General features: G+C 47.9%; 1 protein-coding gene across 7 annotated transcripts in view; it reads left to right on the forward strand.

Annotated features, from left to right (window-relative positions):
- Positions 1–21532, forward strand: part of gabra1 (gamma-aminobutyric acid type A receptor subunit alpha1) — a 22040-nt gene extending 508 nt beyond the window's left edge. For 2 of the 7 annotated variants that reach the window (XM_057053526.1, XM_057053527.1), the window contains exons 2-11: positions 427–636; positions 1972–2074; positions 5045–5154; positions 6027–6094; positions 7398–7618; positions 8841–8923; positions 10213–10356; positions 11012–11164; positions 17086–17288; positions 17813–21532. In XM_057053526.1, coding sequence (XP_056909506.1) covers positions 1998–2074; positions 5045–5154; positions 6027–6094; positions 7398–7618; positions 8841–8923; positions 10213–10356; positions 11012–11164; positions 17086–17288; positions 17813–18133 — 1380 coding nt within the window. In that variant the 5' untranslated portion in view covers positions 427–636; positions 1972–1997 and the 3' untranslated portion in view covers positions 18134–21532. Of the gene's footprint in view, positions 1–80; positions 637–750; positions 1307–1968; positions 2075–5044; positions 5155–6026; positions 6095–7397; positions 7619–8840; positions 8924–10212; positions 10357–11011; positions 11165–17085; positions 17289–17812 lie in introns of those variants that run through there. The other 5 variants (XM_057053524.1, XM_057053529.1, XM_057053530.1 and 2 more) reach the window with 5 other exon arrangements.
- Positions 21533–26166: the final 4634 nt, after the last annotated feature.

The following is a 26166-nucleotide window of genomic DNA, read 5'->3' on the forward strand; positions in this document are numbered from 1 at the left end:
GATACCCGAGCTGTCTGGATATTCGATACCCAAATGTCAAATTTTGATCAGTGAAAACAATCACGTTGGAGTCAAGGGGCGAGACATTCGAGCGCGACGGGGGCGAAAACAAAATAGCAGGCATCCCAGCTGAAAATTTAAGAGGATTTTTATTTTGGTGCCACTGAAAAGAGATTAAAGCGACAGCAGTGCAAGTTAAATTGCGCTGCATGTAAAATGGGCGGGCTGGTCTTTATATTGGGTTGGTACAGCCTATTCTAACACTAAATGATCTGCGCTTGGACACAGCCTGGATGCGCGTTATTTTTGGATGCGGGCGCAATTCCTAAGCAAAAACGATGCTTTTCTTATCGAGGCAGATTGGGCATGGACCAGACTCATTAGTATAGTTGAGTGGAACATCATTTTTTTTCATGTCGCTGACAGACGGAGAGAGTTCAACTCACTACAGCACCGCCGATGAATAGTGAGAGAGACCTGCGCATATCGTCAGCAGCCGCTTCTCCAGCCTGAAGCTAAAATTCGTCAGATCTGAGATCACAGAGGATTTTTCTCATTCGGTCCGACTAGAGAAGCTATTCTCAAAAGTTTGGGGATTTAGCCAGCGGACATCGAATATACACGGACACGTCGGCTGTAAGTGATTTTCTCCATTTTCTCGCGTTTTTATTGGAGGAGAGAGGGAAGAGGCGCGGGTTCGGAGAGGGAAGGTTTGATCGTTCGTGCTGCCGGACGCGACTAGAATCAAGGGCTAGTTTTATTGGGGAAGGAGGGATCGTTTACGGGCTGCTTTATGACGCGCTAGCGCCGCCAGTTTCGGCACCGCGGACGGCGCTCTGAGCAAACCCACATCCACGCACATTTGCTTAATTACTCCGCCACGCACGATTTGGATCGCGATGCGTGCATTCGATTGAGCGTCGCGGGGATGCCAGTTGCATGCGAGATTTCTGCCGAGCTGGGGAGAGAGGGAAAAAACTGTTTTGCGTCCTAACGGGAGAGGGTGACATTTCCTCAGAATAACTTGGAAAGTGTGCTCGTGCGGGATTTTCTCCTCCGCTCGCTAATCTGCATCATCCCCGCTCTGTTAAATCCCCGCCAACCAAAGGATTTATACCTTTTTATTTCCATTATTCCATTTCGCTTTTCGGGGAGTATTGTCTGTCCATCGACTCCCATCCGTGCACAAGTGCAGGTTGGCGCGTCACATCCAAGCGCAGCAGCCGTTTCGTCCCCAACGTCGGTTGTGTTTTAGTATTTATTTATTTATTTTTGGACCTCTCGGAAAATTGGCGCATTGTTGCAAGTAAGTATATCAGTCTGCTCGTGGATTGTGGTGCACAAGATCGACAGTGGGTGCGCGCAATGGCTCTGGCTGACCGCTTACTTCATGACTTATGGCTGACATCATAGATGAATGATCGAGTCGGGAGCGAAGGCGCTTGTTTGAGGCAGGTTGAGGTTGAATATTGCGGCGCCACCGTCGCGCACTGCGGGGGATTGGGGGAGAGGGGGGGTGGGGGTGTGCAGACAGGTGCCACACCGAGAGTATTGATGTGGTCGATGATGTGCTGCCTTGTTGATTATTCTTAATCATCATGCGCCGCAGACGCAGAGACGCATGACGCGTGCCTGCGCACGGAGAGGCAGCCCGTACGGAGCCTCCTCACGGATGCCGGAGCGGCTATTTAAAGTCGCTCTCCCACGTTGCTACGGCGCAGAATATGCCTCTGTCAACGTGACGGGGATATTCGGAATGATGATGTAAAGTGCGCGTGTCGACGGCCCAGTGCATGTGGCACCGCCGTTGGCTTGGATTCATGTGCTGTCAGGGGGGTCTGCGCCGGGGAGCGTCTCCCTTTGCTTGTTGACACCTGAAGTGGAGGGAACGCGGGAGTTAACGTCGGGCCGCCGGGTCACGTGACGCTCCAATAATCCATATTTGTGTGTCTCTGTCTCTTTGACCAGCAGCGGTGAAAAGTCCTCATATTGCAAAGATGTGTGGACGGAGCGGGGCCACCTTCCTGTGTCTGTGGGCTTGCTTGCTCGTCAACAGCGGACTTGGTGGGAAGAGGTAAGGGGCCAGCACCCACTGCACACGCACACGCATGCCTTCATTTTCAAACCTCTGACGTGCGCCGCGTTGGAAAAACACCACAGGAAGTAGAATTAGCTTCCACTGCGTGGTCACCTTAAATCCAGGAGGATGTGCAGCACACCTGCTGCACCAAAAACCTCGCTTGCGGCCATTTCCTTGGTTTTTGGGTTACTCTGCATGGATCCTCTCTGGTCGGAACTGGGGCATCCCCACGGGACCACTCCTTTTAATAGAAACTCTACGTAGAACGACGACAAAGCAGACACCACACCGGGTGTGTATGCTCTCTCTAGCCACACTGTGCACAAATACCTGCATATGCGCTCGCCAGTGACCATACATGCACGTATGCACGCGGATGTTCGGACGTGACCCCAGAAGCCGAAAGCAGGAGAGAAAGTGATTCATATGAGTCGACAGCAGTAAGATCCACAGGCAGCCGACTGGAGCTGCATCACTTCCCACGAGGTTCAAACACTGGGCATCAATTCGTGTGTCGCATCTACCTCAAAGCATCCTAATCTCACTTCCGTCCTTGGATTAACACGGACGATTTAAGCGCCGCGTAGCGCAGCATTAGTAAATACACGTCAGGCTAGCTGTATATACAAGGTTACAATTAAAACCGCAATGTCAGAAGTGCGGCCCTGATGAGATTATCGGAGCCGTCGTCCCATTGTGAGGGGGAGCGGGGACGTCACTGTCAAAGGCGTCGCTCGTCTTCACGGAATTCGCGCGGCGGACCCTGAACGCATCACTCGACACGTCCCGTGTCCGTGAAAAGCCACTTGAGACGTTCCTCCTTTGTCTAAGCCATCAATACAGGAGAAACTTAAGGGAAAGGTCTCATCTGCGCTTCAGGGTCGACCGATTCCTGCTGACGTGCTGCGAGTTGAGCACAACGCACCGGATGTACAGTCGCTGAGAACTTGAGCCAGGATCCGTCACTGAATGCTGCAGAGCAATTATCCACCAGGGGTTTAACGCATGTCCTCATCCAGGCCTGTTTCTGAAGTCAAACACACAAGCACACCCTTGGGAGGAGGGGGGGTCAACGAGACACAGGAATCGCAGAGGCCGCGCTCTCTGCTCCAGCACGTCACCGGTGCAAGAAGGCACCTTTTAATTGGACAAGCGCAGGAGCGTGAGACGGGGGCGAGATGGGTCGGGACGGAGAGGTGCAGAGAGGAAGGGACCGTGTGAAGCCAGCGCAAACGCCACTGTTGCTGTTCAGATGACCTGTAGATGGGGATGGTGCACAATGTTTTAGGAAATGGCCCCCGGCTGATAAACATGTCCTGCCCGGTTTCCGGTCCTTGACGTTGAACCAGACGATGATTCCCGTTTCCCTCATCTCCTTGTCTTTTCTTTGGAATGTAACAAAACAATCAACGTGCCTAGGAAGGATTTAAATATGTCTCACGCTGTGATTTTTAATTAATGGTAAATCTGCTGTTTGACAGTGGCAAACAGGGACTTAAAAAACATCTTAATTAGAAATGTCAACAGTAACCAAAGGTAGCGACCTGACAGATGCCGTTGAGCTAAAATAGTATCATTTGGAGTTGCTAAATTCTGTTAATGCGGAACAAACTCCCATTCTTCTCGATACCAGTTGAAGGCCGATGTCAGACTCTTGAGACGCGTCATTCTCCAGCCACCAACACCCAGATAGACACCAGATCTGAATCCGATGCAAAACAAACTGGCCCTCACGCTAATTTCACTTTTAAATGCCGGCTTTTAGGGAGTTTTTGGCAGACAGAGGGATGCTGCACAATTAAGGGAAAGTGGTGGCACAGAGATTCGCAGCAACCCTTTTACACAAATCCATGCGTGACGCGGATGCTGCAGCCTTATTTAGAGAGCTAAATGTTTAGCTACTCAATTTCCAAAAGGATCCCACAGCCCCTGATGTTAGCTGTGTCTTTTTTAAAATCCCCTCCTCAATTTGAGCGAACAGCAGCCTCACCTTTTCCCAACCTCCCTCCGCCGCCTTTATCTCCGCCTTTCCAGTGTCTCCGTGTTACAGCCCACCTGATATCCCTTCTAGTTTTCTGCCCAGCTCCCGCCGCCAATCTCTGCTAACTGATCTCGATGACCCGTCTCCTTCCTTGTAGCCTATCGGTTAGCAGAGCCCATTTAAAAACACTTGCTGCCTATTTAGCAATCAAACCAAATGGCAGCATAAAAATGCCAGGAGAAATTTTATTGTGGGAAACTTTCATCTGATCATTATCGACACACAAACACGTGCGTGCATGTGTTTGCCAGCTAGCATGGGAGGCTGCTGTTCCACATTCCCTTAGATGTGCAGGCACGTGAGCCCGCATTAACATCTCTGTCGCATTCCTGCTTTTATTATGCAAATTGCTGTTGTAGGCTTTTCCTTATCGTGATTATGGGATATTTATGCACGGACGGGCCGAAAACTCTGCTTTTGCAATTACTAATTGGTATGTTTTTTTAAAACCGCTGTGAGCATTATGTTTCATGTTCAAAGAGCTTATTTGTGGGAGCCTTTGAGGGCTAGAAGACGATAATACCAGAAAAACAATGCGACGTCCTTTCTCTCGGCCTGATACTGGTCAGGTGCGGTTGTTGCGTATGCGGAGCTTTGCTGTTCCAAGGATTAGAATAAAACAGCGATGACACCCGCGTGCTGTCAGCGTCTGAATTTTTAGCGTCAAACAAACACGTCATCCCTTTACAGGATTGGAAAAAAGTTTCCTCGTCCATTTTTCCTACTTTGTGACTCACAAGGGAGAGCGCCTTGCCCATTCAACAGAGCTGCCTCGCAAACTACAGAGGACGGAGCCTCTGTCTCTGTTTCTTGTCCCCTTTGATGCATGATTCATATTCAGAGTTCGTTCGTACTTTTTGGCAGTTGCGACTGTGCGTTTGGAGCCTCGCTCTGACGACGTTAAATCTCCTTTGCCTTGCCAGCCCTGGGCAGAACGGCATAGATCCGACGACAGATAACACTACAGTCTTCACCAAGATCTTAGACAGCCTACTGGATGGCTACGACAACCGCCTCAGGCCGGGACTCGGAGGTCAGTGAACCCATGTCATCTAGTGTATTTTGTGCTTCATGCTAAATATTTGAATGACTTTAATCTTTCATGTGGGTTTATGGTTGCCAGGGCTGGAAATATGAAATCAGCATGTGTGCATTCTGCATTGTGTAGCAACATGCTAAAACAATGGCTAATGGCAGAAACCATGCGTGTTGTGATTGCTGTGATGGAAAAAGAGCTATTGAACCGTCCTCCCGGGAAAATGTGCTTAAAACGGCCAGCAAAAAGTTCCTCTCATTGAATGGCATTTTACAGTGTGGGCCGTACTTCGCTCTATTGTCAGCTGTCCATTGTTTGAGAAGGAGAAACAAAATGGGAGGAATAAAACGGAGCCAAATCCGGAAACGGAAAATGAAAGACAACGAGACAAAGAACTAAACAGAGAGTGAAGTGAAAGACAGAGGAGCGAGGGAGATAATGCGGAAATTGGTATGTGAAGGACACTGAGGATTCCCACAGTGCCGAGCAGCGGGCATCAAACGGGCCGCCGTAGAAAGGCGAGCCTGCCAGACGCTCAGAAGCCAAGTGGAGGAAATGGTGGATTATGACAGATATCATGCAAACCTCATTCACACGCTGCCGCCACCTGCTCTGAATTCGTCCCTGGGGGAGGAAACTTGACTCGGCATGAAACCAAACAGCCATATTGTAAAAGATGGACAATTATGCCAGATTTTATTAAAGAGTAGGACGTTCTGCAGCGGTACTGGAGGAGTCACTAAAAACCAGTCGTCATCGGAAAAAAATAGCCTTTTTCTAGCTGAGTCGTGGCCAGGTGCTAACAGGTAGTTAGGGGCTAATGAATGCCGCCGCTAGTCACTAACTCTGACAATTTCCTGCTTCAACAGAGCGTGTAACCGAAGTCAAGACTGACATTTTCGTGACTAGCATTGGACCAGTATCGGACCACGACATGGTAAGCCACTGTAAATGTCACCGCTTCCCTCCTGTGCACATCCATCCTTCCCCCCCCCCCCCCATCTTCTAACCTCCCACGACACCCAGCTGTGGAAAAATTGTTAATCAAATGATTCATTTAATTTGCTCCCGTGTTGATGAAACGCCCATTTTTACAGCGGCGCTCAGCATAAATGCCACCGCCGCTTAAAAATACGCCTGCGAGTGACCTTTATTGACATAAATATGAACTGTAAACCTAATCTCTAACCTGTTTGAGGAGATAACAGGAGGAAAAGTGTCCACAAACAGCTGCATGTGACTGGCTGCTACTCTGATTAGCCACATTTCTGAGGCGGCTGATGTCTGTTATCATGCTGGATGATACGTCGGTGTCAGCTACACGCAACAATTTCTCTCCATTGTGTGCAGATTACAGACTGATCTTGTGCAAACAAGACATGAAAACAGTGCACATTTGGGCTAAAATTCTTCAATATGAATCGAACAATAACGGAATACCTTCAGCCTTCTCGCTGTGACGTGAAGGTGGAGAGCGTGTGTAGGCTGTTTGACTTAATCTCCTGTAATTGCACTGGCCGACTTGTAACCCAGGACTATTTTTGCCGCTTTAAAGCCAGAAGGAAGAGCTAAAGATCTGGTTTCTTTTTCCCCCTTTCATTTTCTCCATTTTCTGCCTTTTCATATCCTCCCTCCATCACCTCGAAGCTCCGTTTCACTCCATGCTAATTAGCTTACGCGGGCCGCAATAAAAAGGCCTGAACTGTGATTTTTGCAGGCTCCCTTTCCTCTGCCAGGCAGTCATGCGTAACCATTAACCAGGCTGCTCTCAGCTATAGTCATTAGCTGTCTTCGAAATAAAATGTCGCCCTAATTTATGTCCAGGCCTTCTTATTTGTGTCCGTTGTAATTGGGAAAACTAGTTACCCTGGAGACGCAAGCAGAAAAATTGGCGCGGCTTGCCTCATAACTGATAGTCGACAATTGAATTACATAAAAGGGAATAATCCCCAAATTGGAATTCACAAATATCACAATTGTGTTAATAACCAATAGAAAATAAGCAAAGGTAGCTCTGGTAATAGCATTTGAAATATGGAGCAGTTACGCTCTAACAGGGAGGATCGCTTTAGAGGCAGAAATCCACCCATTAGATCCTTTCACTTAAAGAGACATTGAGGGAAATTTAAGGACATAAAAGCGAGTGAGAACTCATTAAGGGTTTTGTTGGGGTTTTTTAACGCTTGTACAGTCCTCAAGTCAGCAATCGTGAATTTACTTGGGGATTTCCTCCCCTGCAGGAGTACACCATCGATGTGTTCTTCAGACAGAGCTGGAAGGATGAGAGGTTAAAGTTCAAAGGGCCCATGGCCGTGCTGCGTCTGAACAACCTGATGGCCAGCAAGATCTGGACCCCCGACACCTTCTTCCACAACGGCAAGAAGTCGGTGGCTCACAACATGACCATGCCGAACAAGCTGCTTCGGATCACAGAGGAGGGCACGCTGCTCTACACCATGAGGTAAGGAAAAAGGGCGCAGCTCATTCATGACGGTGCACTTTCATCCAGGGACAGAAAGGGTGTCAGACACCGCTGCGCTGTCCTTTTTATCGGGAGCGTTCAGACAGAAGACCACAAAGTGTCTCCATTTCAGCTCGGCACACCTCGTATTGGGTAAATACATCATCAGCGCCGTCTTCATATCCCTCCTCGCACTTATCCGACAGATTAAAGGCTGTTCAGCAGCGTCTTGATGGCGCCCTGAAGATAAATACGGCAGAAATGTTATGTTGCCGATGCCGAGTGCTGCTTTAGTCGATACTTTTAGTCTGAAGCTTGAATGGAACCGTACGTTTTTAACATTCCAAAATAAGATTGGCGTGGAAAAACCAGCCCGGGCTTGAAAACGATAACTGAATGGCCCCACTCTAACCAGTACAGTCTGCCATTATGCCGCCCCACTCTGGCGTGCCTCTCAGGTTAGCATCAACCAACACGCCACTACGGGTCTATTTCCTGTTCATTATTTATTGCTCTTGAAGGATAATAGCACGACATTTCCATAAACTCTGTTTTTTCCCGCTGTTTTCCTGAATGGGAAAAATCAACTGGATTTATTCTGCATTGATTTATCACGCTGGGGATGGTGCCTGACAGTGGCCTGCAGGAGGACAGTCTATATGGCCATCTTTAAGTGGAGTTTAGAACAATCGCTGTCACTTCAGTAGCCTTCAGCAGCCCGGGAGGTAAATAAAAGCGTAGACAGTCCAAACCGCGACGCGCTTCATCGGCCGGCGCTGACGGGGATCGTAAAGCATTCATTTTACCGTGTTTACTAGCGATGTGTGTATGTGTGTGTGTGTGTGTGTGTGTGTGTGGGGGGGTTTAGAGAGGCGGGGTCCATATTGCTGCCACAGATGAGCGAGAGGAGAGATGGATGGGAGATTAGTGCGTCACGGATGACCTGGCATGCTGCTTTTCAACAAGCTGTCAAGAAACAGACACCCGCAGCTCAGGACACGCGGAGCGTCGCGTGTTGGTGGGGGGGTGGAGTGGGGGGGATTATTCGTGGCTCCACGGTGTCGGGGGATGTTTGAACACGTTATTTAATCTGTGTTGGTGGCAAAATCTGGTTTTGCTGGGGGGGGGGGGGGGGGTTGTTGCCACTGTCCTCATATCTACGTCTCTGCTCTCTGCCGTTGTTCCCTCCCTTCACCGTGCACGTGCGTGTGCTTGTCTCCAGGCTCACGGTGAGAGCAGAATGCCCCATGCACCTTGAAGACTTCCCAATGGATGCCCACGCCTGTCCTCTGAAGTTTGGCAGCTGTAAGTGGTCCCTCCGCTCACACACACACGGATTTAGATGCTTCACATGCCGAGACTGCAACTTCCGATGCTTTACGTCGCTGGAGGGCTTTTTTTTGAGGGTTCAGCCAATGGCGTCATCTTATTTGCGGCACTCTGTGTCACAAAAAGCGGTAACAGGGATCATTCTTTTCTATCCGGATGTCACAAAGCAGATGTAGGCCTGCCTCCCTGACACACTGTCATTACTCCCGGCTGGACGTCCTGCGTGACCTCGGCACTGGTCCATGATAAGAGGTGACAGTGAGGTAACAGCTGTTCACTCAAAGGAGCTGTCTGCCAAGGCCCCTCCGGTCCCCCCTCCCATTCAACCCTGCCAGAGCTCTGCAAGACCCTGCAAACCCTGGCAGGCGTGCGGCTCACAACCTGTGTTTATCCATGGCAACGCGCTCTGTAATATTTCCAGCGTATCGCACCAGCTGCTCGCTGCTGACAGCTACCGCTGCCCTGTAGCATCCTTGAAAAGACAAGAAAAGCAGATAGAATGAGGGCGCTTGGAGACACGGAGGGCCAGAGGAGGAACTAAATGGGAGCGCGGCTTGGATTTTACAAGGAGGCAGGTCAAACTGCGGCAAAAATGTAACAACACGCGATCGCGCCGCAGCGCTCCAGTGACAGGACCCAGCCTCAACCGCCCCTTTAAATTGAACTGGCTCCCTAAATATTTCAGAGACGAGCCTCCCCTCATATGCTGCAGTGCGCGGCGGAGCCATCCGCGCCTCTGCAGTGGTCCGGCAGTGCCGCAGCTTTGACAGTTTGCTTGGCCGGAGGGAACGGAAGACTGACTTGGCTGTTTTAAGGTCACTTTCTCCTACTGGGACCTTGTTTGTTGGCTTTTCTTTTACATTGTGGGACGACAAAGTGGCGTCTCATGATTGAGCAAAAGTATATGCAAGCTTGAGGCAACAAAGCACTTCATAAACATCGATAATAAAAGAGATTGGATTAAACACGGGCGATGGGGTTAGCAGACCCGCTAACAAGCTAAAAAGATAACGTGCTTGGAGAGCAAAATAGACGAGACAGGCAGAATTTACATGAAAGAGGTGAGATAAGACAGGAGGCGAGAAGATGAGACGGAACCAGATGAGGCAAAACAAAACCAGGCGATGCGAGCGGGAGACCTCGTTTTGTTTTTCCCTCCTGGCTTTCCTGCCGCTCCCAGAAAAAAAAAAAACAAGCCCCGCGAGGCTGCGCGTGACGGCGGACGGACCGCAAAAATAACTTGTGGCTGCACTCGTCTCTGATAGATGCCTACACGCGAGCGGAGGTGGTGTACGTGTGGACCAGAGGGGCTGCCCAGTCGGTGGTGGTGGCCGAGGATGGCTCCAGGCTCAACCAGTACGATCTAATGGGCCAGAGTGTGGATTCTGGTGTGGTGCAGTCCAGCACAGGTCGGTTCCAACCACCACCACGGTTTCCTCGCGCACCCTTTTGTCAGATGAATCACTTGACAAGCGAATGCAACACAGTCGGCCATTTCACTCGTCAGACAGCACAGAAGAACAACACAACCTTCCAAAACTCTGGATTTTCCGTCATTCCGGCTTCGGAATAAAAGGGGGCGACGTCCCAGATTCGTCATCTCCCCGATGACCGACGTGCGCTTTTAACACCTCGTTTTTTTCCACCGAAAAATTAGCGGCAACATGAGACGGGTGACCTGTTTGCGGTGACAGCAGCTGCGGGCTGAAAGTGTTGCTTAACACAGCCGAATGCCCTCCAGGCACGCGGCTCTGTTAGCAACATGCTCTTAGCCCACACTTGACATTTCAATAGTTATTTTTGCTACATGTAATCACAGCAATGGTTTAAAAAAAGGAAAATCAAGATGTGATTTAAATGTGATTGTTTCGTAGTGTAATGATAATTGGACCATGTCTGGGAGAAACGAGCAACCAATAAATCCGAAGGCAAATGATTGAGACCCTTTTCGGAAACATAACCACTTGAGATTGAGGGAAGAGGCACAACTAGGCCTCAAAATAGACTGTATATAAAGGAAAATAAAGGATTCATTGTGTTTTTCTTTTTACATCCCCCCTGCAGGAGAGTATGTGGTCATGACCACTCACTTCCACCTAAAGAGGAAAATTGGCTACTTTGTGATCCAGACGTATCTGCCCTGCATCATGACCGTCATCCTCTCTCAGGTGTCTTTCTGGCTGAACAGAGAGTCCGTCCCTGCCAGAACTGTCTTTGGTAAGTCAGCTTTCCTTAACATCCACCAGGAGTGGGGGCTGGGGGGTGGGGGGGTTCATTAGACTCACTAACCAATCAGTAAAATTCTACAAGCTAGCAGGTCGAAAACTACACAAGGTTTATTGCAACTTCATAATCATCATCCTTAAAATGACACTATTGGGAAGTTGTTATCAAACTATTACACTTGGAAATGTGCCTGTAATTAGTTTGTTTTAAAAATCTCATCTTACCAACTTTACATTCATCACTGAAGGTGATTAGTCCTCGCATGTAGCACGGATGTTATTTTCGGGGTCGATGTTGAAAAGAGAAGACGACGCCGTGTTGCAGCCACAGTCACTTCCTGGTATCTCACTGGTTGCCTGGCAACTCCACTGCATTGAAAGAATGGTGTAATTCTGTAATTCTCAGCAAGGAGAGCGATATCCCTGCTCGCCGAACGCCAAAGTACGCATCTGAACGATGTTCAAAGACTGATTCCGGTGTCAGTGAGGTGGCTGTGAGCTTTAATCATCTGCTACAAGCAGGAGCCTCGGCGTGAATTGAGATGTCCGCGTTAAATGCGTTGAGAGCGTGCGTGCAGACGCCTGTATCTGTCTGCCACACTCGCGTCTTACATAACGGCGCCCAAAAGGAAAGCTCGTGGCAGTCTGCGGCGTGCCCGGTACGAGCCGAGCACAGCGGCAGACGGAATGTCCTTGAGTTACCTCGCCCTGTGCGGGGTTTTTACTCCCCCCTCTCCCTCCGTCTCTCCTCCCTGTCGTGGACGCCTGTGCCTCCCGTAGCCCCGTGGTACCCAGCCGGTGTCTTCGTGCTCTCCCGCGACGTCATGGTGCTTTCGTGTGGTTAGCCCGCGCGTGCAGCTGGCTACCTGCAGTGCTCGTCACGTGCGCTGCGAAATGAGGATGGCCTAGATTAGATTCAAACAACTATCTAGGGCGTGCACGCATGTGTGCGTGTGTGCGTGTCACCCCTATGCTGTTTTGCTGGTGCCGCTTTGTGAGATTACGTGCACGCGGTTTGCAAATGCGCACACAGATGGGACGGACTCGGGCGCACGTACAGAAGCAGCTTCGCTGCCCATCCCAGCCCACACGCAGCACATGTGGAATTAATATGCATTATCTGAGACTCGTAGAAGTTGCAAGGCTCTGAAAATGAATCATTAATAAAACACACACACACACACACACACACACACACACACCACACACACACACACGTGCCTCCTAAGTCCTCTGGGTGTCGCCAGCTCAAAGATTTAAGCGCTACACGTGTCGAGAACGAGAACAAAATGTCTAGATTAAATGTTTACACTAAAATGCCCGCCCCCCCCACACACACACACACACACCTAAACCGAGAGGTGCCGGTCACATCAGGGCAGACATGCAGAGAGAAAGACGGATGCTGGCGTTAGAGAGGGGACGGATGGATTCCTCAGAACGTGCGTTAATGTAAAGGAGCACTTATTTCAAGGCAGGTTAAAGCACTTGCTGACCACAGGCCCAGGTGGTGGTGGGGGGGTGGTGGTGGGGGGGGGCTGCTGATGGCTCGAGCATCTATAATGTCTGATGTTTAAAGGTGAAATGAAGAAGTTGTTCCATTAAGTCCAGAGCTGCATTCCCAATATTTCAAATCAATAGGGAAAAAGGCACCGATGAATAATTCAATCCTCAAACCAGAGAATATTCCCCTTCCTGGATGCGGTTTCTGCACGCCAGGTCCAAAGTATTGCTCCTCACGGCTCATCCCAGAACCTACCAGAACACTAAATAAAATAATCAAATGGGTCTCTAAAGAGGACAGAGTTGATCAGAGCGCACACGTGCTCACGTGTTCCACACCAACGCTGTGGGATAATAAATCCCCCCAAAAGCCCCAAATATGTCGCTTACGTCAGCGCTAGCTGACTAAATTGGACAAATACGCTTGAGGGGGATACTGGTCAGTGCACTGATGCTAAAAATAAACAAATATTACACTCGTATTACACGCATACATTCATATACGCACCAAATGTGGCCAGGTTTTAACTTCCAGCCGAGCCGCCCCTGGCTGACACAGGAAGCCATTAACATGTGTAACACAGCATTAAAACTAACAGTTTAAATTGCACGGTGCGCTAAATCTGCTTCCTAAAGCCTGCCCCGCAGATGAATAGGCAATTTAAAAACACAGCAGTGGGCACAGTTATCTTATTCATCACTGTTCCGATTAAGAGGCTGATTGGTTTATAGGCAGTTTGGTGTGCTGGTGATTTATTTATTCCTGGTCCAAAACCAGAAAAGGAAGGGAAACGGCTGGCGATGGTGCTGATATGGTGCTCTGGGCTCAGGAGATTAGCCTCCACCCACCGTGCTGTGGAGCTGATAGCACCTAGGGTCTCCCGTGATTCCGTTTAATGCCGCAGCTCATTATGGGATGTGTTCCTTCATGTGAAGTTTGGTTATATATTTACACATGTGAATATTTGATGTGTTTGTTAGTTCTGCGCTCACGCTGGTAGCGCGCCAGCGGGAATTAATGAATTCGAGATTGCTGATAACATTGTAGAGAGGAAGAGAGGTGTGTGCGTGTGTGTGTGTGTGTGTGTGTGTGTGTGTGTATCTAGTTCCCACAGCTGCCATGCAAGTAGATTCATTTAAGTCAGCCGCCAATCAATCGGCAATTCATCATTTCATTTCTTCATTTATGCGAATGGGAAGTGATGCAGCAATACTGAAGCTAATGTGCCTCTGAGTCAGCAGCCCTGACACACACACACACACACACACACACACCTACACACACACACGCACCCTTCAGGGCCTCGGTTATTGATAAGGCCAGAATATATGACTACTTGCAGGCCAGCAGAGATGCTGATTGCCAATTAACACTGACAGCTTCACTGCAGGGGTCCAGCTGAGCGAAGACGCCAACGCTGTTTTCATATTCATACGAATGTCAAAATATTCGCATAGAAGATCCATACGACCACAAGTGGGGGGAAAACAAACCTTCCATTTCAAGGAAATGGATTGAATATCAAGCCCAAAAACATGATCACATGTGTGACTTGATTTTAGTCGGACCGCTAAAACGTGCTAAAGTTCGCTGGATGTGGGGATCCAAACAGAGGCGCTGAAGGGGTTGATCGTGGCGTGTCCCCGTTCCGTTGGGACGGTAGCTGCTGCTAAAATAGACGAGGAACGGGAGACCTCCCTCCTCGCCTAAAGAAATTTTGACCTTGTCCCACATTTCAGCTGTTTGGTGGCTTGTTAAGCCGAACCAATGTGGCGGGCACTTTTCTGCCCCCAAGAGCAGAGGGAGCGAGCTGCAGGGTCGGGGGGGGGGGTGGGGGGGTCAGCCATATTCCTGGAGGCTAGTTCCTCCCCAAACTGATCCCACAAAGGTTGCAAATGACAATGCAGCATTTTCTCAATGGTCTGAGAACGTTGCCAGGTGATGCTGAGGCTCAGAGATGGAGAGCAAGGTTTCACCAACTAGACCCCCGAGGAGTCATTAATTAGTGGATTTACTTTAAATAATTCTATTTGCAGCTTCTCGGTGCCACCAGGGCTCCCCAGGTTTATCAAAATGATCATCCAAGTCAACATCCCATAAGTTCTGCCTCACTGTGAGCAGAAACCCGCGTTGTTTTTTCTCCGAGCGGGTGCGGGCTAACTTTTCCTCGCCCTGGGGCGGCAGCGATAGCGCACCTTGAAATCACCCCGCATCACCTTGCCATTCATCACCTTAAATCTCCAATTTACTTTATCTGAATTTGCCCCCCCCCCCTCGCCATCTTTCTCAATATCCTGACGTTTATTTTGGCTCCACCGCTCCGTATGTTTGCGTGTGGGTGTTGATTTGTGAGCGAGCGTGAGAGGCAAAAACCTTGTTAAAAGATGTGTATCATATAAATCATGTGTCAGTGCACACGGGCCTAAATTGAGTGGAAGGGCATCTGGAGAACAAACTTTCTATACTATCAATCCAGTTAGAACTTTCCAGATGGGTAAGTTTGCTCATTACCGGCCTTCAGAGCCTCTAGTCTATTAGTAACAAAATGCAAAAAAATGAGTCATTAGAACCAACTCGTGTTCTAATGAACCAACTCGCTCAACCAATCAAAGCAGATCTATGAACTAGCAGAGGCGAGGCGGGACCGAGGGGCCATCTACCTGGTTAGCAGGTGTGGAGGCAACACCCAGAGCCTGGAAGCAGCGGCGTGGACGGACGTGGACAGACGTGGACGGACGTGGACGGACGTGGACGGACGTGGACGGACGTGGACGCGTAGTGCAACATGGCGGCTGCGTGGAGGCAAACAGCTGTGTGCCGGTTAATCTAGTTCTGTTCTTATTGCTTTGTCTACTCTCTCGTGGTATTAGGATGGTGGAGGATTATGAACGCCTGTTTCCATGACAACCCGGCTTGTCAAATACAGTAAAATGCATAGTGTGTGTTTCCAAGCACCGAGGCCTTTACGCAATACCCACTTGGATGGTCTCAAAAAATAATGGGACGATTGAGAACATATCTGACCTCCCTCAGATATCCGCCATATTATTTCACGCTCACATATTTAATGAGTTCCTCTTAAGAGGCATCTGTGTTGGGATGGGGGGGCTCTTTTCTTATCGCCTCTCCCCCCCAGCAGCATCTTGCCCTTTGGACGTTATCGTTGCTCTCGTGTACGCCATCGCAGACTTCATACAAGGTAACAGACCAGAAGAAAAACACCCAGAAGGTGTCGGTGAAGACGGGCGATGTGGGATTTGTTGACCATCAGACACAAAAAGCTATTAAAAATGAGAAGTCCCAACCTGGGGGGAGGGGGCACAGCCAGGTGACATTTTGTTTCTAATTTGTTCTAGTTTTGCTCAAGAACAATAACAGCCGGCGTGGTGATCGGGCAGGTGTTACTCCTGGTCACCCCTGTATGTCCGTTAGGATCGAATTAAGCCAGTTCGAACATCTAATCAAAGACGCCAAATCCTTCTGTTATGTTACAATTAACGACACCGAGCGGCCGAGCTGTGTGGTTCTTGTGTAATGAACAGCAGACCTGCCGGACCACACACACCATCTTTTAGCTGCAATGTGGGTCCGGTTAGTCCCACAGCGGCGTCTTGCTCGGTTATTAGTGACCAGTCATTTATTTGGCTGAGACTAATGAGAGCTTAATAATCACCCTTTATGCGTCGTGTCAGAGTACAGAGTTAGCAGGGCCAAAACTGTGTGGGAGGAAGAGGAGTGTGTGATTCATCATTTAACACTTCATCATAGCCAGAGAGAGGGGGGAAAGAAATGAATAATTCTAAAGGGAGCTGGAGTGCATGGAACATCTAGAGGAGTCCAGCATGTCATGCTAGCGAGCAGAAATGTATCTTTAGCATATAATGAGGTGGATCAGTGATTAAAAGTGGATCAGATCGCAGCCGGAAATGCAAATGCTGCCACTGCGTTGGGGAAAACATGCAGTTGAGTCTGCAGGGACGCCGTTTGCAGGCGCGCGTTAGCCTGCGCCTCTTGCTGCACGTGCAGGCAGAGATGTGTGGAGCGAAACGTGAGGGTCCGGACGTTCACTCCCTCCGCTTCAGCCCAGGCTGCGTTAGTGCATCATTTGCTATTCAGGCTGATGTGATGTGGTGTGGAAACCTCTGCAGTCGCATATTCTCGGATGCGCTGCATCATTCGGTATGCCCTGACCCAATTCCTCTCCCATGCATCCTCTCAGGTTTCAGGCTGGGATGGCACAGCTTCCATTTCAAAAACGGAATATATACTGAAAGGAAATGATACCGAGCGTCGTTAATAGCATCGGATTTACCCTTTGAACATAAACGCACACATTAGCATCAGTGGCTAGCATGAATGTGAAGGACTGGACCCGATTCCTCACGGCCTTTCTGTGTATCTCCCCACAGGAGTGACCACCGTCCTGACCATGACCACCCTCAGTATCAGCGCCAGGAACTCACTTCCTAAAGTGGCCTACGCCACAGCTATGGACTGGTTCATCGCCGTCTGCTATGCCTTCGTCTTCTCGGCCCTTATCGAATTTGCCACAGTCAACTACTTCACCAAGAGGGGATACGCCTGGGATGGGAAAAGTGTGGTGCCTGAGAAGGTATATATGTGTGTATGTGTGTGTGTGTGTGTGTGTGTGTATATATATATATATGTGTATGTATGTATAAAAAATACAGGTTTTGTGACTTCAAAGACTTCAAGGATTTTTAAGTTTCAAATCTATTAAAAATGTTATTAAAGAAAGTGTAGATGAAAACATGTGGAAGAAATAATATAAAATAGAACATTAGCGTGTCAGTGTGGAGGGATCAAGGCCAGGAGCATTCTGCTCTTGTTGCCACCTCATCTAATAGAAAATGGAGTTTGAATAACATGACACCAACATTAATAGTTTAGTGTTCGTCTTGTGCTTTCTGCTCCACTTGTCTCCGCGCTGCAGTTAGCGGCAGCATCCTCTCCAGCCTCGTGGCTGTTTAAAGCAGACAGAACTGAAGGAAAAACCCCCCAGAGGAACCACGTTCAATCAAAAGCAAATAACGTATAAAAAGCAGTATTACGTTGGTATTTACAAATTCTGTTGTTTCCCCCCCTCCCTTAAATGTATCCTCCAAACCAAATCAGCAAAAGAAAAAGAAGGAGTCCCTCCTGAAGAAGAACAACACCACCGCCTACCCAGCCGCCACTGCGACAGCCTTCGCCCCCAATATTGCCAGGGACCCTGGACTGGCCACGATCGCCAAAAGCGCCCCGCCGCCCCCGACTGAGCCCAAAGAGGAGCCAAAGCCCAAACCCCCAGAGGCCAAGAAGACCTTTAACAGTGTGAGCAAGATAGACAGGATTGCCAGAATAGCCTTCCCTCTGCTCTTTGGAACCTTTAACTTGGTCTACTGGGCGACCTACTTGAATAAGAAGCCCAAACTGCAGGGGATGAATCCACACTAATCCGCGTTTCGCTCCGTTGAAATTACAACCGTGTTTCTGGTTCATTTTCTTTCCTATTCCTCCTTAAAACAAGCGTTTCGTTTCAAACAAACATGGTGTCCGTGCTGGGCCGAAGCCCCAGTTGTCGCATTGCTTGTTTACTCAAAGTTTGACAAAGAAAGAGAGAGAGAAAAAAAGAACAATAACCACACAGACTTTTTTTGGGGAGGCTGTTGTTCAGGTCTGATGTTGCTATGGCGAAAAATGTTCCTATAAATATATAGCCAAGAGGTTGCTATTCTTCAACTGCACATAGCCCAAACTTGTAAATGGGGGCTTTTCTTTTGATTTTCTGTTGTTTATTTTTCCATCCCGTGTTTTCAACAGATCACTGACACTGTAAAAGTCACTTGTGAATATGCATGGGAGGGGCATCTCATCCCTTCTGTTCATCCCCCCCCCCCCCCAAAAAAACAGCAACACGCGGACGAACATTGACCGACAGCTCGCTTTATTTGACATAAGCAGCCAAAACGCTACGCTCAGCCCCTGTCGACGTGCCCTCGGCTCGCTGTAGGTGTTTTATGGGATTGATTATGTCATTGACCACAATGTGTTAGGGTTTCTGCTATAGCAATAAAACATGGTCTCCGTAGACGCAGCGTTTATTTACGGATAAAAGACGACGGCGGCGCTCCCGCCACCTCTGGTCTCATCCAGCATTCGTTTCTTTCGCAGCACTGTAAATATCACCAGATGTTAGAGATGTCAAATATGTTCAAGCTTTGCAAAGTGTAACTAAAAGAGTCTGTTTACTGAAAACACGGAGGGGGGGGGGGGGGGGGGGCATTTTTGGCGTTCATTTGTGTTTCTAATTATGACACTTTCTACATAAAAACACCCAAAAAATACAACTTAAAAAATAAAAAAAAGCTTAAGTGTTTCTCGCCATCGTTAGCGTCCCGTTGGCAGCGGCGGGATCGAACAGGATCGGCTCGTTTTGAGGAAGAATGTAAAACTAAAGAAGTCTCAAAGTCCTGGAGCGCATTTCACCTTCAAAGCAAAGTATTATTTCCGAACTTTTGAGTATTTTTCCTTTAGGGCGGGGCTACCTGATGTCACACCCATGCGTTCCCTCCCGCTGTGCCCCCCTGGCCCTTGTGTCCCCCCCCCTTCGGTTTCAGTTGAGAATTGAGACGCGACACTCAGAAAATACCAGCTACACTGCCTTTCTCAGTATCACACGCCCGTTCGGACTCAACCGTGGCTGCTTGTTGGCCGAGCAGACGAGAGAGACAGGGACAGAGGGAGGGAGGGAAGGAAGGAAGGAAGGAGGGAAGGAAGGAAGGAAGGAAGGAAGGAGGAAGGAAGGAAGGAAGGAAGGAAGGAAGGAAGGAAGGAAGGAGACAGAGGGAGCGGCACCGGGGTCTCGCTTCAGTCGGTGCCGGGTTTCGCACAGACACGTCTACTTCGATAGTGACGAAGATGAATATATTTTTGTAGCATGTCAATCCCTCTTCCAAGAAAAACCACCAGAATTTAACGCGGGGGAGAAAAAAAGAAACAAAAAAAAAGAATGCTTTCTTTGTGGTTTTGTTGCTTGCTCTTTGTTCAGTTTATCGAAAAGAGTCAAACATACTCTGACGTGGCATGCTGAGATTTCTGAACCGTCCATTTATGAATTACGTTGATGTAGCAATATTAATTAGCAAGGGCTTTTCCAGGACCTGGAGCTGACGTTCGCTCTGGCGGTTATATCCATTGTAGCTTTACACTGACCCCTGTCTACTTGTCGGAGTTGTAGAAAACAGGCATCGTGCAGTCATGTTGGATTCTGGAGCTCCGTTCTTGATCCAGAAACCACAAAAAAAAAAAAAAAAAAAAAAACCCTGCAAAACTCTGTTTGTGCGCTGGAAAGAAAAGAATGTGCCATGACCAGAGACGTTACGACGCAATAACGGGTTGTTGCTATTATTATTTGCATTTCATTAAGAAGGTCACCCCCCCACACCCCCATTAACAGTCTCCTGTTAGCAGCCACTCAACCCACAAGCAGAGGGTCAGGGAACCGCAAAGTTGAGGAGGAAGAGTTGTATAAAGATATGTGAATTCTAAAATATTGTATGTATGTTTATTATCATGACAGAAAAATCTCTCTATATATATGTAAAATACTTAAAGCATACAGTATTTGATTCTATTAAAAGGTATTAGCTACAACTGTAAGATGATGAATATTGTTTGTATTATCAACCTATTGTTATGCATTTTGCACATTTAGAACAATAACATTACATTTATGTAGTTAGCATCATGCTATGCAAGGACAGCTTGGAACCACATTGTTTACCCCCCCCCCCCCCCCCCCCACATGGTGTTTTACATTTACAAGAAAAGGAAATGGGGAAAAAAATCAACAGCTTAGCATTTTAGCATTTACGTCAGCTGCACAACATTATGATTTGTCGTCTTTGTTTTCTACCGTGGTGATACAGGGTGACACCAAACAACACAATCGGACTTTCGCTTTGTCCGCTCACTCAGATGTGTGGCCGGTTGAAAGAAAAGTGGCGTTCTCGAGCGATTGCACGTTTCCCTGCAGAAAAATGCAACAAAGAGACTGAAATAGTATAAAAAAAATACAAAAGGAGCAAAACTTCAGCACGATCATCTGGTTAATCCTGCGTTTCTATTTCCTCGAAAATGTCCTTTTCCTCCGAGGGGTCACTTTATCCGTCGTTTCCCAAAGCTCGCCCGTGTGACGGGGAACGCCGGAGAGTTTGGAATTCCAGGAAAAGGGAATTTTGGACGCTCCATTTTTGAGCCAGGTTCTGCTTTACTACATTTACTGCTCCAGGAGAGAGAGAGAGAGAGAGAGAGAGAGAGAGAGAGAGGAGAGAGAGAGAGAGAGAGACGTGGCAGAGTGCAATCATGAGCTTCCAACTTTGACCTTTCCACTCAAAGGCCATGCAGACATGACCTGTAAATACCCCATCCGTGGGCACATCCGTCATTCCCGTCATTAGATGCGAGGTGTGTTGCTGTTCTCTGAAGCACCTGCTTTTCAACATTGAGTGTTTGGTTATTAATAGGTACCTACTGGAAGTTTTCTTTTGTTTTCTTGTATTTTTATCAAAGAAAATATCTTCAGATTTTCACTGAAATGTAAAAAAACAAAAAATTATAATAATTTTCTAAAGCACAAAGGTTGATTATGATGGGAGGACTGGGAGCGGGACTGTCCCACGTGCGCAGCGCGGGGATGTGGCGGAGGCTCGAGGGCTGGTTCTGATGGATGTAGATGAAATGTCGAACCCTCTGTAAATGTTCTTTTTTTTGGGGGTTTCCTTTTGGTTGGTATGGCCCTGTAGAATCTGATTCTCTGCATTAGACTTTAAATAAAAAGAAAACCAAATGAAAGCTGTGGCTACACTTCTGTCCTTGTGCCGTGTGTTAAAAGAGGAATATTCGGATCAAATCCACGTCTGTCCCATCAGAGACGGGGCACCAGAGTGGTCCAGGCAAGCACGTTTCTTCAAGTATCGACAGGAACGCAATATTTTACTCATTTTTATAGATATTTGGAGTGACTGGAGAATAACTCTGACTTTCATTGATCCCCTGACATCTCAGCCCAAAACACTGTGTATCAAAACATCAATCATGTTTGTTCTTATTTTTCCTGAGTCCAAACTTTGAGGGCTTTCTGCTTCAATAAGGTGAACCTTTCAGTCTTTATCATGACTTTTGCCTAAATTGCCTGACTTCCTGATCTGCAAAATTAGCATTCATTTAAAGCATTTTATACCAAACCTGACAAAACCAGATATTTTATTTTACTTTGCTGGGCTCTAATAATTAGCGGCACCATCGGGGGGATGGTGTGTTGTGGCAGCGTATAAAAGTGAGTCAGTCGCCACTTCAACAGAATAAAAACAGAAAGAGAAACGGCTCCGATTTCAGGTTCAGGCAAACGTGGTTCTTCTTTCAAAAGCATGTGAGCTGTGGAGCCTTGAGACTGTTATGTAATAAAGCTGCTTCTTTTTAGAAGAGGAGCAGAGAGAGGAGGCTTTTTTCCCCCCTTCTTACACCCCCCCCCCTCCCGTGTGTGTGTGTGTGTGGGGGGGGGGGGGGGGGGGTATCAGCATTACTTTTACTCTTTTTTAATGATGACGTCCTGCAGTCATTATCTTGCATTTCATCCCGACATCTCTCCTCATCTCTTCTCCTTTGGGGTGGTGGTGGCGTTTGGGGTGGAGTGGGGTGGTGGTGGGGGGGGTCCTGCTTTGTAGACTAAATTTCACATGTTTAGATTTTTGCGTTTTCTCCTCGGTAGACTTGGATTTGTCTCGGCAGGCATCTCCCACTTTCTTTTCCTTTCCTCTTTTTTTGGGAGTCTGATCGCCGAGAGCTCTCGTGGCATACGTCTGTCTCGGCCACTGTCCACTTCCTGTCCACTTCCTGTCCGTTTCCTGTGACGCCGACATCCCGAGCAGCAGCCGGATAGCCTCTCCCGAGACTTCTGCTCTCGCTCCTTCTTCGCTACATCTTTGCTCCCTCTTTGTTCCAGCTTCACTCTTCTCTCTGCTTCCTCGGCTCAGCTATGCTTTGCAAGCCTTCCTACGTTCCTCCACAGTTTGTCCTTCAAGTGAGGGAAGGACATGCAAACAGTGAGGGAAAAGTCACTTGTGGGAGCTCATTATTTTACAGGCGGCAGCCACCAAAAATGAAAGCCTTTGTGTTTAATTTCAACCCTGCTTTTCATCAAGAAAATGTTCCATCCACTCTTTTTTAAAGAGAGCTTCACTTCCAGTTTGGTTAATTGCTATAATCACCTCCTGAAAAGCAGCAATAAAACTTAAATTGTTGCGCCATAATGTCAGAAAACTTGTTTTAATGACATCCACGGGAAAATGCTGGAATCATTTTCGTATTGACTTGCGTGACTTTAAGAGCCTGTTTATTATATTGACCAATAGAAACAACCCAAGTCTGCATTCAGTCTTGATGCGTTCAAGGACAGGGGACAATGGGGTGGTGGGGGGGGGGGGTATCAGGAGAAATCTGGGGTTCTCTGTCCTCCATAAATTCAGTTTATGATGCTGAGCAGGGAAGGAACCGAGTGATCCGATGGTTCTACCCCCTGGAACTAAGCTGAGCTGACCAGAATATTAAAGTTGACTTTGGCTCTGGTCTGGGACCGCTCTAAACCTCAGCCCTGCAGGGTGCCACGATTGGTTCCATGGGTGAGCGGCCAGGGATTGACCTCTTCTCTTTGTGGGAGCTTGCAAAAATAAAAATACAAAACCCTCAGCCGTGACACTGACGGCTCAGTCATGGTTGGAAATGTATTTTCATAGAAGCTGGACTTCGCAAGTCTCAGGTCCAAACGTGACGTCGCTTTTTTAAACTCCACCGATCATTCATTACTGTGCTATTGCTATAAATAAAAAAAGGAAAAGCAGCACTGCTGGAATATGAGACCTTTTCATGGCATCCATCACGCACCCCTGACTTGACTCCTTGTGATATTTCTTTCCCCGTGCCCACATTTCCCCTGCTCAGCCTGAACTCCCGAGCCGCTCCTTTCTGCACGTCGGGGCTCTCTCCCCCTCTCCCCGAGGAGTTCTGCCGCGTTCCCGGGGAATTCCACAAATTACCAAGACTCCGAGCAGCCGCACATAATGATAGCATCAACCTCAACTGTGCTTGGATGCAAATGCAGCCAGGAGAAGTCCCTCTTGGGGGACATTACCGTTCGCTGCCTTAATGCTGCACAGGAAAAACAAAAGCCCAAAACATGGCCGAGCTAGTTCAGGGAAGTTGGGACACGAGGCCACAAGCTGTTGCTTTGTAATAAGGATAATGTTCCTCGTATAACACAACATTTGGAGAACCACCACAGTGATAGTTTTGCCTAAATGAGGTAGTCATTTGAACGTCGGGTTTCAGCTAATGATCGGCCACAGGCAACACTCGTCTGCCCAGAGAGGACGGGAGAGTTGGACATATTTTCAAGGCCATCATGGTATCATCAATATGATGTCTTCTCTCCTGGAGCCTTCATTAGAACTCGAACGGGCCTTTTTTCCCCCCCATCTCATCCACATTACATCTGTTTTATAGGTCTGGGAACAGGGACTTCTTCACATTTGGGTTTAATCTTCTTCCTCGGTTTTCTCCTTAAAGGTTGACAGATGGAGTCAAACATAAAAAGCCTGATTATCATATACACACACACACACCTGGTGCTTCTATCTTTGAGAGGACTCTCAGAAACCCAAACCATCACAACTAGATGACTAACCCTGACCTCCTAACTTTGACCTCAACACCAAGTCTTAACCCTCAAACAGACCTTGAAGTCAAATTGTCCATATTTCACTAAAACGTCCCCACTTTACTTGTGAACTGTAGAATTTTTCTCAATATGGATTATGCACAACAACACCGGACACACATCCCTTAACCTCAAAGTACAAGCCCAGCACTAATCTTAACCTCAACTAAAGTCTAACTTTAACCTTAAACCTTTAACCTTCACCCTAAGACAGTTCATTGAAGTTGTGGGGACCAGTCAAAATGTCCTCACTTCCCAAGAATGTCCTCACTTTGCAGGTTAAATTTGTTCTTGGTCCTCACTATGTAGCACACAAACACACTTGAACAGATGAACTTAAGAACAGACTTGTTTGTAAACCTCCTAACTTAGCATTCACATCTTAAATGCTTTATTAGCTTAAGGTAAATAACGGGTCGTTTAAATAAGGCCCATTTTAACAGATCTTTGAATCGTGCCAACGAAGCAACACGCTCGTGTTGTCGCCGACCATCCATCACCTCTGAAGGTGCACGCTCGAATGCAACCCGATGTCCTTATTTGTGTAGCACACATTCCATTTGTCTGCTGGGCCGCCTTATAAAATGGCAGTTATGTAACATAATTAAAAGTGGCTCTTTTATTATTATTGGATTATATCGGGGTGCTTTCCACTTCTCAGCCAAGCATCCTAAATCAAGAGCAGACTTTAGCTTGTCTCAATCCACGGTTATATTTAATACCAGACAACTGAGGGCTAATTTGTTTGGCTTACATCACAAATGTATCCTGTTCGGTTTAATTGCGAGTGAGGGCTTTCATGCGGAATTAACTAGTTTTCCTGCTGCTTAGAGAGACGCCACGTCGGCGCCGCGTGTTAAACAGACATTACACGGCCACGCTGCACGGCCGCTGACTCTGCAGTAATAACTGAGTAAAATGATGAATGCTAAGTCATTATTTTTTTGGTTGGGAAATGGGAAAATGAACTCCTTTTTGGCAGCGCACGCTCTGCTTTCCTACCAGAGGCGAGTGCACCAGCAGAGCACAAGTTACTCAATGTGATTAAACCAGCTGGGGCGCAACTTCGTCCCGTTTGTGGTTTGAACTCTTTTATTCCAACCAATGGACTTGGCTCGGCTCTTTTTTTGTAAGCCAGACAATCCCCGCCTCAGTCTTGAGGGTCAGAACACGAGCGCATGGAACCGTAATTAGTTTGAAAATATTTGTTTTTACAGGCTGCTCTCACGGTGACCGTGCTGTTATCCTGTAGCCACATTAAGTATCGAGTAGCTACAACGCTGCTCTTATCAGCCGGTAGTCCCACCAGACGCGGGCTTGTTAGACTCCCAGTCCTATAAATCACAGCGCTAATGTAAAACCATGTTTACCGCAGTCAGCAAAAGCATCACCTGGTCGTCACTTCCCTTTTTTGGCTCTGTGCATTGTGCCCTCCCTCTACGGAGCCCCTAAATGATCGCCTGGGTTAATTCCTCCATTTTAATACTCATTCGCCGTCTCTGGTTGTGTGCCTTTCTCTCCATCTGGTCCCGTCCCTCCTAATTTCCCTCCCCTCTCGGTTCGTCAAAAGCAACGATTCCCATGAATATCACTAACAAGCTCGGCAGTTCAAACGGCGCGGACTCACTCCCGCTCGTTTTTACATAAGCATCCAGTCATGCCTTGTTACCGTGACGTGTCCCCTTTGAAACCGCGTATCCTTTGAGGAGAAATA

Source organism: Takifugu flavidus, chromosome 14 (assembly GCF_003711565.1).
Source record: "Takifugu flavidus isolate HTHZ2018 chromosome 14, ASM371156v2, whole genome shotgun sequence".
NCBI classification, from domain to species: Eukaryota; Metazoa; Chordata; class Actinopteri; order Tetraodontiformes; family Tetraodontidae; genus Takifugu; species Takifugu flavidus.